This window comes from Oxyura jamaicensis, chromosome 5 (genome assembly GCF_011077185.1).
Source record: "Oxyura jamaicensis isolate SHBP4307 breed ruddy duck chromosome 5, BPBGC_Ojam_1.0, whole genome shotgun sequence".
NCBI lineage: Eukaryota > Metazoa > Chordata > Aves > Anseriformes > Anatidae > Oxyura > Oxyura jamaicensis.
This window is the reverse complement of record NC_048897.1, coordinates 17,453,170-17,467,986: the sequence shown is the minus strand read 5'-3', so window position 1 is coordinate 17,467,986 and position 14,817 is coordinate 17,453,170. Positions and strand designations below refer to the sequence as shown.

Below are 14,817 nucleotides of genomic sequence, written 5' to 3'. Positions count from 1 at the left end.
AAAAGTTAAATTCCAGAAAGGAACCTAATAGTACAATCAGCCACCATGAATTCTACTATGTGAATATGCTAGGTCTTTTAAAATGGACTATTTTCTCACTAATGTGACTACATTTTCTTTTCCTTAAAAGCAGATGGTTTACTTCTGCCCAATATTTTGAGCAGCAGCAAGACTGAAGATTCCAAAACAGGTTTTATGCCAAAACAGGTTTTGCAACACTTGCTGGAGCCCCTGCCTCAGAAAGCATGAGAATCAAAACTTAAAATACCAATAAATCCCAATAAACCAGGTTTCTTCAGCTGATTTTTGCCAGGGAAATAACATAATGGACACAAGGACTGTTTTTGCTCAAACAGCTTTTGTTGCCAAAAAAGGTTTGCATTCTCATTCAGTTGAAGAGCCTCGCCGTATGCTTCAAGGGAAAGCCAAGGGCAGGGACATTCCCTGTATCTGAAAGCAAGGCTGAAGAAGATACTTTCCATAGCCATTATCTTCAGGCTTTTAATCTGCATCAAAAGCACACCAGTCCAGAAGCACTAACAAATCTGGAAGCATCAAGAGCAGATTACAAATATCATAACAGCAGCTTTCTGTGAGATGGAAAACATTTATTTTCCAAGAGCTTTTTACTCTTAAAAATGAAAAAATGTAATATAATTCAAAATCACAATTTACAAAGTGAAAATAAATAAGCTTTTTTTGAACTAACAATGTCTAAAGAGCCTTTATTCTGTGAGCAATTACCTGCAGAAATGCTAACAACTCTCATGGATGCTACCAGATAATAGAACTGAAAACAGTAAAGGTAACTTTCAAAGTCTAGCAAAAGCTACTAAATGAATTGTTCCATGGAGCAAGATCTTCACATCGCCAATAAAACACCACCATCTGGAACAAGTTCCTGGGCTTAGCAATAAACCTGGCGCAGCCTCTAGCAGCTTTCCTTCTGACATCTCTAGAATATGCCTTATGGTAAACAAACCTAGTATAGCTTAGAAAAGCCAAACAAGAAGTCAGACTTAAGTTTTTTTTAAGTCTTAAGTTTTTTTTTTTTTTTTTTCTTTTTTTCTTTTTTTGCCCCCTCCCCCCCAGAAAAAAATCCTACACCTAGTCTCTTCAAAATTCTAGAGAAAAGAAAGAATTCAGCTTCATATAGGCCTGACCTCAATTATAGCTCTGCAGCTGCCAGGAAGCTTAGTCTGCATTTTGGGATGTCATACCTCAGACGCTCTAATGGATATATTCCACTAATGGAATCAGAAACTTTTCCTCTCTGTTGAAAGAGAAGACTCTTCTACACAAGACAATTTCTCAGAGATTTATTTAAGGTCTCTAACATTCAATGGTTTTTCATTTCTAGTCTTGAAAAAGCTACAAGAAATTTTAAAGCCTTACTTATCCAATCTTTGATTTATTTTTTTTTTTATTAAAAAAAAAAAAAAAAAAACTAGAAAAACCCTTTCAGATAAAAATGTAAAAGTCCTGCAAGCAAGATAACATTTTGTTGCGTGGCCAGATGCCAGAGGAAAAGATGTACTACGTATGTCTATAATTATTAGATTTCTCAAAAGCGAATTTGCAAGTCTTTGTGAATTTGCACAAGAAATAAAATATTTTGCATAAGAGCTACAAAAATATACATTATTTAGGGTAACATACTTCCCCCCTTTTCTAACAGAAAGGGGAATTTATTATGTAATAATGTAATATCATGGTTGAAGCAAGTACTTCCTCTGAGAATTACTGATCTATTTTAATTACCTACACTTGCTGAAGTGAACAGGATTAAGTATTTAGAAATATAGCTTATATAAATCGAAACTATTAAGTATATTTAACAGCAAGAACATCTTCAAGGTATCTGATACGCGGTGTACAAGCCACAGATTACACACTGTCTTGAATGCTAAATCAAATATTCTTACAAGGTCAAGATTCAAATCATATTCCCATAATCCTTGCCCCCATTTTGGTCAAGTTTAAATGGATTAAAAATCAATTTAATTACACTTGATATTTAATGGCTATTTTTATTTAAGAGGCAGACTATGCATTTACAGAGATTAGCTCTCTAAAATAAATTCCTTAGCCTAAATGCTCCATTCCACCTTTTAAATTCAATAAGAGTTTCTTAAAAATAAGAGTAAAGAAAAATCTTGAGTTGTTCATGCCTGATTATCAGAAACAGTTAGAAAACTTAGTACAAGTACACCGGTAATTTTAAGAATTCCCTACAGAAGATGAGAAAACAAAAGTGCACCATTCCCCTCTAGTGTATTGCTAATGGTTAACAAAAAAACTGAAAGCTAAAACGCTTTCACAACACATTGTTCACACACATTGTTTTATGAAAGTAAATTATAATTTAAAGAGTAAATGAAAACAGATTTTTGAATCAAAGTTCAGTGTGGCAAATGAAAATGTCCCCCAAACTCTACCTTTGGAAATATGTTTAATACGAATCTTTACCTTTTTTCTTTTAAGGGAGGAAGAAAATTTCTGTTGCAATATGAAGTTGTGTTGCAAACTTTTTGTGTTAGGGTTGCAGATGCATGAACTCTAGAACAGGTTCTCTTCCACACCATAAAGCCTCCAACAAAACAGATGTTTGTACCTTTAAACTGGGACATGCGCTACAAAACTGTTTCAGGGTTGTGTACTGTCACTGATGACCTGTACACTAAAATATGCACATTAACATAATGTTATGCATGTATATGCTATTTTTCTTTCTTGTAATGTCTTGTATTGTCAGATGTTATCACTATCTTGTTGTTCAGGCTTTTGCAAGTGTCTTTAAAAATTCCCTGAAGTAGGCAAAGCTCTAGAAATATGAAAACTGCTTTCTGGGGGAGCTTCCCATGCTTGTGTTTAGGGGTAAAGGCACAAACAAGCCACACTACAAGCAAAAAAATGGGCATGCAAGCCAGAGACTTTGACTGGGATGGGAGGTGGAGAATAATCTTTTCTGAAGCAGAAATGATTTCCTTCCTTGATAACAGAGACCTTAATAGGCCATAAAAGAGACCTTTCCAAAAGGAGTAAGAGATCTGAAATATGAGTCTTGTCTTCTGTTCAAAAGAGACTAGAAAATACAGAATAATGCGAATTGAGGCCTTAAGGTCTTCCTCTTGAGACACTTCTGTTAGTCACAGAAATACTTGTCCTGAATTTCCAGCTTAATCACTTCAGGATCCTACTTAACGTATTGCAAAATATAAGTCACTTAAATATGCAAGAAGCTGAATCTAAATTACATCAGAAAATGAGAAGAGACATATGCAATATATTGCCTCTTCAGGAATTTCAAGGCTGGAGCAAGACAGGGATGGGAGATGAAATACCAAAATGAGAACAGGAATATGTTTGCCTTTTATGTAATACTCTTCTGGGTGATGACAGAATCCATTGGATTAAATATTTTCTTTATGCTTAAATTTGTTTTTGTATTGCTGCTAAGACACACAGAGTTGGCTTTGTACTGTCTTCTGATCTTAGGATTTACGAAACTACCTGAAAAAACAGAGGAACGTGTTGAGAAAGTGAGGGGTAGAGAAGATAGCAGGGAAGAATACTAAAGTTGGAAAACAGACCTATAGTTTTCCTACACTAATAAAGCTTTGCTAGTCAACAGAAGATTGTGGCTCGCAAGAGTAATTTAGAGCTGGAAAGCATATACTCTTCTTGGAAACATCCATTAAGCACCTTCATATACACTGAGGGGTGGCAACGGGATGACGACCCAACCAGATTTCCTAAGAGATAAATCTCTAACTTCACATACATATATAAGTGGAGAAAAAAAACCTGAAGTGGATCTGAGTGAAAACACAAACTAGGTCTGAATAAAGCGTGTGTTTGGGGAAGTAGTTTACAAATGGAAGTTAACTTAAAAGATTCCTTCAGGTTCGCAGACACAGAATAAGCCTAGTGAGCATCTTGTACCAGCCTCAAGGCAGACTAATAAGCCAGAGGCAAGCTCCTAGGTAAAATACTCCCACTTAGTTTTGGTGCAATCTTACTAACAAACCTAAACAGGAAAATCCAGAGCTGCAAATTAATCAGTACACTGTGCCTTTAGAGACCATTTAAGTGACATCCCTCAAGAATTAGCAATTTCTTCTGCAAAAGAACTCCAAGCTTGCTACAGTTTTTTCTTTATTTGCAGGATTAAAAACTAGAAAAAGGACAGTGTAAAGAGATGTTGAAAAATTTGCTTCTAATTGGACAAAGAAAACCAGATACTAGGAAAATCATGTTACTGCCATGCTGAAATTGAAGTGAGGCGCCTTTGAGCAACTGGAAAATGCTTATAAGCTGTCTCACACGAGCCAGGTTTCAGCAGGTGAGTTTGGGTGACTAGGTGCATTTACTCAGCCCCTGGATCTGGCTTTGCCAAATACAACCTTGTTACACTGCACTCATACTGTGGTGCATTCATACTAGCCAGCTTCAAGTTAATAAAGGTATGTCCACACAAGGTGTGGCCTCACTGCCCTGCAATACCAGCAGGCAGCAGGCCATGGTGCATGGAGTTCACGTGAACCAGCAGCCACGCTCTCAGAGGGTCTAGCCCCATCCAGCCCTGTGTGAAAACTCATTCTGTTCTCAGCAACTTCGTATCTGATTAATTTTCCATAAATTACTTCTACTGATCATAAAGCTATTGTATACAGGTATTAATCATCAGTATTCAAGTGAATAAAACTCAAAGAAAACAGTTAACTTGGCTGAAACTGTATTCAAAGCATATCAAAAGGTTTAGATCTCACTGAAAAAAACTGAAGTTAAAAATTTTAAATTTCTAGAAGTATACTTCAATAATTTCTAAAAAACATATCAGGTCTTATAAAAGACCTGCCACCTGGCAGACAAAATTAAATGTAATCTGAGTACCACAACAGTCATCAAAACATAGGAATCAAGTATGAAAGTATCTGTTGCTCCCTTTAAAACAAAATGCTTGTTTCCAGTACAGTTATATTTTCAGAGATGCCTCTTTACCATGGCTCAACTTGGAGGAAAGTCACAATAACAGAACCGTAATTCAATTTCTGAATGCTTGGAATAAAGAATACTGAATGCAAAAAGTTCCTTTTTTCATAATTGCTCTCTTTTCTATGTTTAAACAATACCTTTTCTGTTGCATATCTATCTACCCATGCTAAAAAAAGGGAGTTTTTATCCCTAAAATATTTTTCTGGTTACTGTTTGGAAATGTGGAAAAACTGGATATAGCAATCAGTGACTATTATAACCATTTTATATTTAACATTCAGTAACCCAGACAAGCTTGCCAAGAACATATTTCAACAACAGCTATGATTATAGGTTTCACATATATATCATGGAGATGCATACTGTACATACCTCTTGTGCTAGTTCTTGTGCATTGGAGATGAGAGGATATGGAGGGCTGGCTTTGTTCATATGCACTGTAACTGCATTGTGTATCTTAAATGCGTTCTGAAAATCGGTATTTTGAACAAGCTGTAAAATGAGAGAGATATCCTCTTGGCTCTGAGGGTCTACCAAAATGTGCTGGATATGCTTAAGAGAAGTTAACAGTTCTTCCACTTCTAGGTAGGAAATAAAATAAAAATAAGTTACAAGTTAACAGACTGATAATGTTGTAATGTTTGTATTAAGATTTTTACCAAAAATGTTTTGCTGTTCAGTATTTTAAATCAGCAATGATGTATGTAAATTTATTATCTATTATTCACTCTGATGTTTATTTGCAGAACATATCAGAATCAAAACAAGGACCACAAGTCACTATAAGATATAAACAAGCTGATACATGGTTTAAATTTTCATTCCATATTAAAAAATTATCTGAAGTCACTGATATGTGAAGATCCAATAACTGCAGTTCATGTATAACTAAATGTGAAAGAGGGACTATTTTGCAATACGAAAACAACTGTTTTGCTAAACTAATCTTAATTCACTGTGTACTACGTTATTTCAATAGACCTTCCCATGTGTATATGTAAATTATATATTGCTTACTTATACAATGAGTGATTGATAAGTAAAATACACAATTCATAAGCATAAAGCTTCATCTTACCAGCTTAAAATAACAAGGTATGAAAAATAAAAAGGGAAAAAAAAAATCTATGATCAAAGTCATGAAAGTCTTTTGCACTAAAAGTCTGTATCTTTCACTTCCTCCAGACTGAAATATAATGGGTGTTTTGTGTATGAAAATAATGTATGCTTTCTTGCACATTATGTAAAAAAACCAAACTTTCTCAACAGCAAAGAAAATCCCAAATTTTAAAACTGTCAGCTGATACTGAGGTGAACTTCCCTTACTGCTATCAAAATACCAGCTTGGAAATTGTTTGTTTTCACAATCTTCATTCAATCATTCTGAGCTAATTAAATTGCATTAAAATAGGAATGTTACCAAGACACTAGCCTGTTTGCCTTTTTTTTTTTTTAAAAAAAAAAAAGTCACAGTAGACTTGGATCACTAACATGAATACTATACCAAGGCATTTCCTTTACCTATTTTTAACCTCAGACTCATCAGTACACTGAACGCAAAACTCAAGCTAAACTTTGAGTGCAAGTTTAAAATGGCTGATGAAGGGGCACATGAAATCTGTAAAACCTTGTAAAATACGTGTATCAACCAAGTGCAATGTTTTTAATTTCAGGCAAAGCATACCTAAATGTTTTCAATTTTGAGTTTGTTAAGTCAGTCTTCTGTACAATTAAAGGAAACAAACACTCCCCATAGAGTATTTTACTGTCTGCAGGACAATTAAAAAAACACACCCCAAAACCATTCCACACATGTTAAAAATATCTTACCCACCAAAGGTCATAGGCTTCTTCCTATAACGACCAAGGAAACAAAGAGCAGTACAAAAGCTGCACTGAAAGCTCTGATACAGGCTGGGCAGGATATTCCACAGGTGAAATCCAGTATAGCTCAGAACAGTAATTAAGAAGGCCAGCATCTCACTAGGGAACTGTATATAAAATATACTCCCCATCACACAGGGAAAAGCCACTTGAAGACTAAAGATCTAGATGGCAAGAACACTTGCTAAATAGGTTGTGGTATGCTGGCACATTTCTTGCCTAGCAGAGTATGTAAAACTACCAAAGCACCTCAGCAACCGGTTTATCTGAGACTGAGGAAGTATATTATTTCCAAGCATTAAAAAAATAGTGGAAAACTGATGTTATTGCACATAAAGCTCCTACTAATACCTGTTCAGTTAAACACACATCAGAATTCTGTTGTTGCTGTTACTAGGTTCAAAGAAGTGAGGCATTAGAGAACCTAACTTCTCTATAACACCCCTTAAGCACATAAATGATTTGATTCAATCATTTGTGAATTCTCTACATGTATGAACGTACTTGAATTCAGACATATATGCATACAGATTTGTAATACACATGCACACAGATCTGTAATACATACTCCATATAAGATATAAATAAATGTAGAATGATGGATATCTACTGTATAGCTGTAATAAGAAAATGCCCTTCCTAGATACCTCTACATATTCTCCTCTTCAGCACTTTTCTAGTGCCTTCTATCTCACCCTTTCTTACAAATCTACCAGAGTGCTCTCCTCTCCGTCTAATTCCCCTCCACACTGAATCTTTATCTGTGCTGGATGTAAAAGCCCTGTATCAAATAATAATCCTTCAAGGAACAGCAAATACCCCTGCTCCCTATCAAGATACTTTAAAAAGAATCTTTACAAATAATCACAAAAAATGATTGAAATGCATAAAATGAGATATTCCCACTAAGCTAGAAATCACTTCCTAAGTAATTTAATTGTAAAAACATACACAAAAACACATGAAAATCTGGCTTTACTCATGCCTTACTCTTTCTAGGTCCCTGTTTATGAATTCTAAATTGTAGATTTTTTTTGGTAGTTTTGTTTGTTTTAAATAAACCTCAGGTAACAAGACTCCATTCTCTAGACATTCTCTTTTGAAAGAGCTGTCTAGAAGAAAGAAGTTCAGTAAATGACTAACATCTGCATTTACTCACAGACAAGTCAGGGTTCTTTTGCAGAACGAGTCCATTTTAAATCGCAGACCAATTAGCAATCCACTGTTTTTTCCTAAAGTCTTCTTTTACAAGAAACATTGCAGTCTTTTTTTCCAGTAGACTATGAAATGGCTGGAATGTGATGGGGCACTGTGCAATATACTTATTAATCAAAAGACTGCCGGAGAAAAAATACGCAACTGCAGGGGAGGACCCGTGGTCACTGCTTAACACATTAGATTAGAAAGAGAGCAAAAGAAAATAGCTGTGCCTATCACTTCAAAGAAAAAGTAATGAACAAACTTAGCAATATTAAGTTGGCTTTATTATATATTACCACCAATACCTTAATTCTTAAGTTCCGTATAGATCTCTTTAGAGTACCTGATATACTAGTGCTAGCTTTCTAATCTTCCATATACTACTTGAATTACAGGACTAAGAAAACTGTTTTTTCCAAAACGATTTCTAGAAGTTTGTTTATATTTATAAAACAATTTAAGTAATCTTTGCCAAATGCATAAAAAATAAGCAGGTTCTCCCCTCCAAAAAAGTTTTCACTGAAGTTACAAAAGGTTTACTTACTTGAACCATCACTCATTTAACTAAGTTAGCAGAATAAACAGTAGTGAACAAAATATTTTCTGCATCTAAGAGAATTACACTGCAGTGAACAAGCCAGTTAAATACTTAAATGCACACGTTCTAGTTGTTCAGAAATGTATCTCCACAAGGTCAGCTGTCTAAATCACATCTTGTTTTGATAACAAACATGCCCTTTGAAATCGTTTTAATTAATGTCCCATTTTGTCTTTACAAACAAAATATTTTTTTAAGATGAAAAGATTAAAGGCTTGGCAAAGATATGCCAAATTAGACATTGGCACTTATGAAACATTTTCAAAACTAGAACCACAGACAACTGTGTCAATGCTGTTATTTAAACCCCTATATTTTGTGCAGATGTTATGGATTAACAAAAAAGCTAAGCTAAAATCCATTTTTTTTAAACATGAATCAGTAACAGTAGTTTAACATCTTTGTAATTCATTACCACCTGACAATTTTTATTTGGGGTTCTGTTAAAGGTTAGAGATTTGTCCAGTGACTAATCAGGCTCACTTGGACAGCAAATGTGGAAATATGGGAAGAGTCAGAAGCAGTATAGTTCAGATATTCAGTAAAATCAAACAGACAAAATATGAAACGTTTTATTGTATGAAACAACATGTTTATTCATTGCTTATTCTAGTCTGTCCTTCATCAAACATAAATAAATTCGGTGGCAGTTGCACAGTTTTCCCAAACCTAAGATGATGGAGACATCTAAGGAACCCATTAGTACTCTACAGTTTTTTTTTATGCGCCCCCAAAATGGATCAGTTTTGAAAAGCCTTGCTGGAGAACATAGCCTGATGGCTAAATGAAGAAAAACGTTAAGTCTAAAGGACCAGAAGACTTAGAATCTAAGTAGCAAGAATTAACTAAACCATGTTTTCAATCACCTAGAAGAACATTAATATTCAATTAAATATTTTCTCCAATATCCCATTCATTGCATGTTACCTACCTAGTGTCTTCACAGTATAATGAGGACTCTCCAAAACAATCCCTTCTTCTGTGTCAAATATCGGATTGTCTATTCCAGTTTTAGGAGGAATTTGTGCTAATTTTTTAAGCCTCATAGAAGCAGTAAGGTCCAGTTCTTGTTTCTTTCCCTCTTCTTCCCGTCTGCGCCTCATGTCTTCCTGCTGCTGACGGATTCGCTCAAGCTGAGCGCTCCGCCGCATTGGCATCATCCTGGAGCCCAAGTCCCCCGGGCAATCAACAGCCATTTCTCGGTGCTTCTGAGGTTCTTCAGGAGATGCAAGATCCACATTTTTTGTTTCACCGTCAGAATCTTCTGTGATGTGTCCATTCATATGAGAAGTTGTCATGATTACGCGTAATTATGCCTATTCTCTTCAAACAGAAATGCTATTAGGCCAGTTTTTGTTGTGATGCTGTGTAAAATCCATTATAATTTCAATATTTCCCTTCCATCGCAAGGCAGTTGAAGAAGCATCCAGGATGAAAATCTGATGAAAGACATTCAAAGGAAGTTAGTGAATAACTGTATTAATAACTAAATACCTAAGACAGTTTTTCAAGGCTCCAGACAAGAGAACAATGGAAGTTTCCCTCCACATTTACATAGTGCTTCTTCTCTTACTAAGAACTACAGAACCTCAAAAATCAGATTCATCCATTTTAGTAATTTTCATGTGCTGATATTAGAAAGAGTACATTTAAAACTAATGCTAAAGTTCCTTATAAATCCATGTCAAAGCATTGTATTTTTTTGCATTTAGGATACACAACTGTAAATTAGCAATTTCTGAAAGTTCTCAATCAGTTTTAACTTATCCTTTCACTCCTAAAAATTCCAACACAATCTATGCCTATGATCCTACAAACACTAAACATGAATAACTTGTTATAGACAAGATAACATGCATACAAGAAGTTCAATAAACACATAAAAATATTTGGGTGTATTGCTAAAAAATTGAGGTATTTTTATGTAAACACAGATTCTCAGGTTTCAGAGAAGACAGGTCTGGCACAGAGTTCTTCCAAAAGATACTATCTAAAGCAGTCTGAAGCTGCACTTCCACAACTCCAAGTAGCCATAAAGTCTTAGGATAAGTTCACATGAGCAGCTAATCTTAATACTTCCTGTAGATATGCACTTAAGTGGGAAGTCTTAAATACAAGAGTAGAAATCTTCACCCTTGTGTATTTGACAGTATACAGTAATTTCCACAGGCAAGTAGTGACATTACAATATACTCCAAACCCAGCCTTCCATCTTGATATGGTTTATCATTCCTGTTGATTCAGGCTAAAGAACGTAAGTCTTCTGGTAAATGCAGCCACTCGGCTTTTAAATGTAACACCTCAGCTCTTAAATACAACACATAGCTGTGTCTTACACCACATTGACTTTTTCTTTCTGCTTTCTGTCACAGAGTATATCAACCTCAATATGTCAAACTAAAAGGTAATAAAATTAATAAATAGTTGTACAGAGTTACAACTAGCAATTGTGCTTGAGTTTTTAAATTCCTTTTTATCGGGTTTCTTTTGTTATCTATTATTTACTGAGTCAAAAGAAATCATAGAATCATTAAGGTTGGAAAAGACCTCCAAGATCATCTGTTCCAACCACACCCTACCACCAATGTCACCCACTAAACCATGTTACTAAGCACCACATCCAGCCTTTCCTTAAACATCTCCACAGACAGTAAGTCCACCACCTCCCCGGGCAACCCTTCCAATGCTTACCTAAATACTACTAAGCATCTCAAAGTTGTATTACACAAAAACACTGGAGGCACCAAGACAAGAAGAAAAAAAATCAGACCAAATGTTAGTCTGGAGGAGGACAGGAAGGCTGGTTATGTTGTAATTAAGTTGAAAATTAAATAGCAATAGTACAGCTTTGGAGGAGCAGCAACAGACACTCCTACACAAGTTTCTGCCAGCTTGCAATTCTAAGAATGTACAGTTTTCTATTCTCATTAGTAATCTACAGCCACATACAGCAACAGCTTGTTCTTCACTTGTTTCTTGCCTAACCACTACAACCAGTTATTACTAAAATTTTCAGGAAGTATATCTAAAAGCATTTATAAGTAGTGAAAAATATTTTTTTTGCCTTCTCAGGATGCTTAACTGCCCTGCACTGATATGCAAAATAAACAAAAATCAAGCAACCACCAAGAAAAACCCAACAACAGCTACTCAGTATTGAGGCTAGCACTGCAAGTATTGCACAGTCAACTAGCGCCTGTAAAACTTTCTCTAAGTACCCAACTTTAAAAAGAACAGCTTTTTGAAAAATTGAGTCAAAGTTTGTATTCAGGAAGAGTTATATAAAGCACTGTGCCAAAATGGGGTCTCTGAAATTTGGAGAGAGGAAGATAAGAATTTAGTAAAACGACCCTCAGAATGCCCAATTTCCCTTTTGATAAAGGCAATGTCATTGTACACAACTGCCACTTTCCAAAAACAAAATCTCACTGGTCAAAATAAAGTTGCAAAGAGCAGAGCTGTGAGTGGAAGATAATTCAAATTCTATTTCATGCACACAGTGCTAGCCGCAACTTGGCTGAAGACTGAGCCCTTTGAAAGTTACATTCATCTATTTTCAGCTTTGACAAGTTGACAAAAAACTTACATTCCTCAGTCCACACACGATGACTAACAGGTGTCAAAACAATTTGCGAGAATGAATAATACTCATTTACTCAGCACCGAGGAAGTCAAAACCCTATCTAAGGATATGCAAGAAGTAAACACAACTTTAAAGATACCATCGTAACACTTAGTGTGTAAGCTAAGTAATGTGTAGATTCTTTAGTGTAACATTACAAAATAAAGTTACTGGCCAATATTTAAAAACTGATCAAAAATGTTGAAGGTGAGATTAGGTATATTTCCTCCATCAAATCTAAAATCATTAGCTACCTAAAGAGTAGGTTTTGAGGTTAAAACAGAGAAAGGGCACAACTAAAACTCATGTATCTGTATATATATAGAATAAGAAATTTAAACTCCTTTTGCATAGCAATGAACACTGAAGACCACAGAAACAAAAACAATCTAAGGTAAACATCAGTAATAGGCAAATACTAGTATTAGGCAAACATTAGTAATGTTGCTTACATTTTCAGCATAAACTCTATGCAAGATGCCACGGGCATACAAATTCCTGAAAGGGTAACTGAGACATAAGTGACTTGTAATAACTGCTACTCACTTTCAGTATATACAATCTGAGCTAAGTCAATTAAGAAAGAAACAAAAGTTAGGGAAAGCTAGAGTTCCACTGCAGTCACACTAACATCCATATTCAGGAAATAGACATCAAACATTAGGAATTTCAGGAGCACTTCAAGTAGAAAATAATTTTGATATCCCAGAAAATCAGATATCTCTTAAGCAAGCAATAAGCATTACAGGCCAAGTAATCACACCCAGGTAATACAGAAGATATGAAACCTCACTTGTCAGGCAAGCTAAGATTTAACATTACAAAAATACTAAACCAACTCCCCCAAACCCTACCCCCTAAAAATATCTAGTTGGTAAAAGCAGAAGGATGCTGCATGTCTGGAATGCTGGAATAACTTCCTTCAATCAAAGGAATGCTGATAACGGGCGACCCCCTCCAAAACCTAAGTCCACTGTTCTTTCTGCTTTCTGAGGAGTGCTTCACATATCACAAATCCTCATCACCAACAATTTTGGAAAAATGCTACCACCCAATTGCAACAAATTAAATAAGCACAAGGAAAAAAAATCTTCAGATTAACTCTGAAGTTTCTCTCTACAGCAGTACTAAGGAATTTAAAATATAAAACATGATACCAGTAAAACGTTCACTCATTCCTCAAATTAAGGCGTGGTATAGCTGAGGTTAAAAACAAGAATCAGCTTGAGGCAGACACCAGGAATTAAAAAAAAAAAAAAAAAAAAAAAAAAAAAAACAACTCTAACCAATAAGCATTGAATCAAGTCTTAAGATAATAATTACAGAAACTTTCAATGCATCATCTCCCAAGCATCATCTGTTTCCTCAACAGTATTTCATGATAAGGAGTCTTGGAACCCAATTACATAAAGGAAAACTGCACAAATCATTTTGTAAAGCATAAAATTACCTAATTGATGAGAATTAAAAATTGGAGTTTATAGTAGAAAATACTTTGCAGGTCTCATATGAAACTTAACACTATCTGAAATACCTGATATAAATGTAGGCAGCTTGATGTGTTTCAAAAGCAAGTAAAAGTTGCAAACCCTAAGAAAGCTTGATACTGTTTTTCTTAATTGTCAAAAATTCGGTGATATGAAAAACTCTCTTACCTTAATTTTGCAACATATCCAAGACTGACTTCTGCTATGATTATTTTCTTAAGTCTACAACATTTTACATCATTTCCTCAATTAGATGTTATACCGTAGTCTTGGTATCGGAAGAAAACGTTTCCTTCAATATCCAGCTGACTCTTACTTCTAATCATTTCAGTCCAGGGTTCATTAGAAAACCCGTCAAGCAGAGTAACTCAGCTCAACGCACGGATTTCAAAGGGCTATCAGACATGCCGAAAGGTTTTAACATTCCACACTCACTTCAATGTGCAAGGTATGTGGATCAACAGCAAGAAGGGCTAAGCCCTCAAAAGGAAAGCAATTTTGATTGTTACTGCTTAGCTACATTTGTACAAGAGGAACCAGACTGTCAGCTCACAACATCAAAGCATAAAAAAAAAAAAAAAGGTGAAATTGAAGTTTCAGACACTTTGATTCAGTTTCATAAGCAGTATATATAAATTGCTTGCCATATAAACAAGGGGAATCGTGAGCATATTACTGTATTATTTTGGTATCACATGCAAGATCAGTAATTATTACCATTAATCAAAGAAGCCCTCTTCAGTGCCAAATGCCCACAAGAGCAGCCGGTCAGCACGGCACAGGGCCATGATGTTTGCCCCCCGGGCCAGGGCTCTCCAGGGCAGCAGCTGCAGCTCCTCATGCACACTACCAGCTCGGCATTCCTCTGCCATTCTCCGGAGCAGGACTGCTCGTTCCCATGGCGAGAGCTTTGTCTGCTCCCACCCAGCTCCTGTGAAGAGCTGCAGGACTCGCATCCTACGTGAGCCGTGCGGTGCTGCTCCTCACTGCGCTCGGCCTCTGCTCCTGCCATTTTGAGGCAGGGGCAG

At 35.7% G+C, this 14,817-nt stretch overlaps 1 protein-coding gene across 1 annotated transcript in view; it reads right to left on the bottom strand.

The window, feature by feature from the left end:
* MPP5 (membrane palmitoylated protein 5) overlaps positions 1-14,817 on the bottom strand; it is a 50,242-nt gene that overhangs the window by 16,270 nt on the left and 19,155 nt on the right. The window contains exons 2-3 of the mRNA XM_035327547.1: positions 9,612-10,119; positions 5,371-5,579 (exon numbers count right to left, since the gene is read on the bottom strand). Of these exons, the coding sequence (XP_035183438.1) occupies positions 5,371-5,579; positions 9,612-9,978 (576 nt within the window). The 5' untranslated portion in view covers positions 9,979-10,119. The remainder of the gene's footprint in view (positions 1-5,370; positions 5,580-9,611; positions 10,120-14,817) is intronic.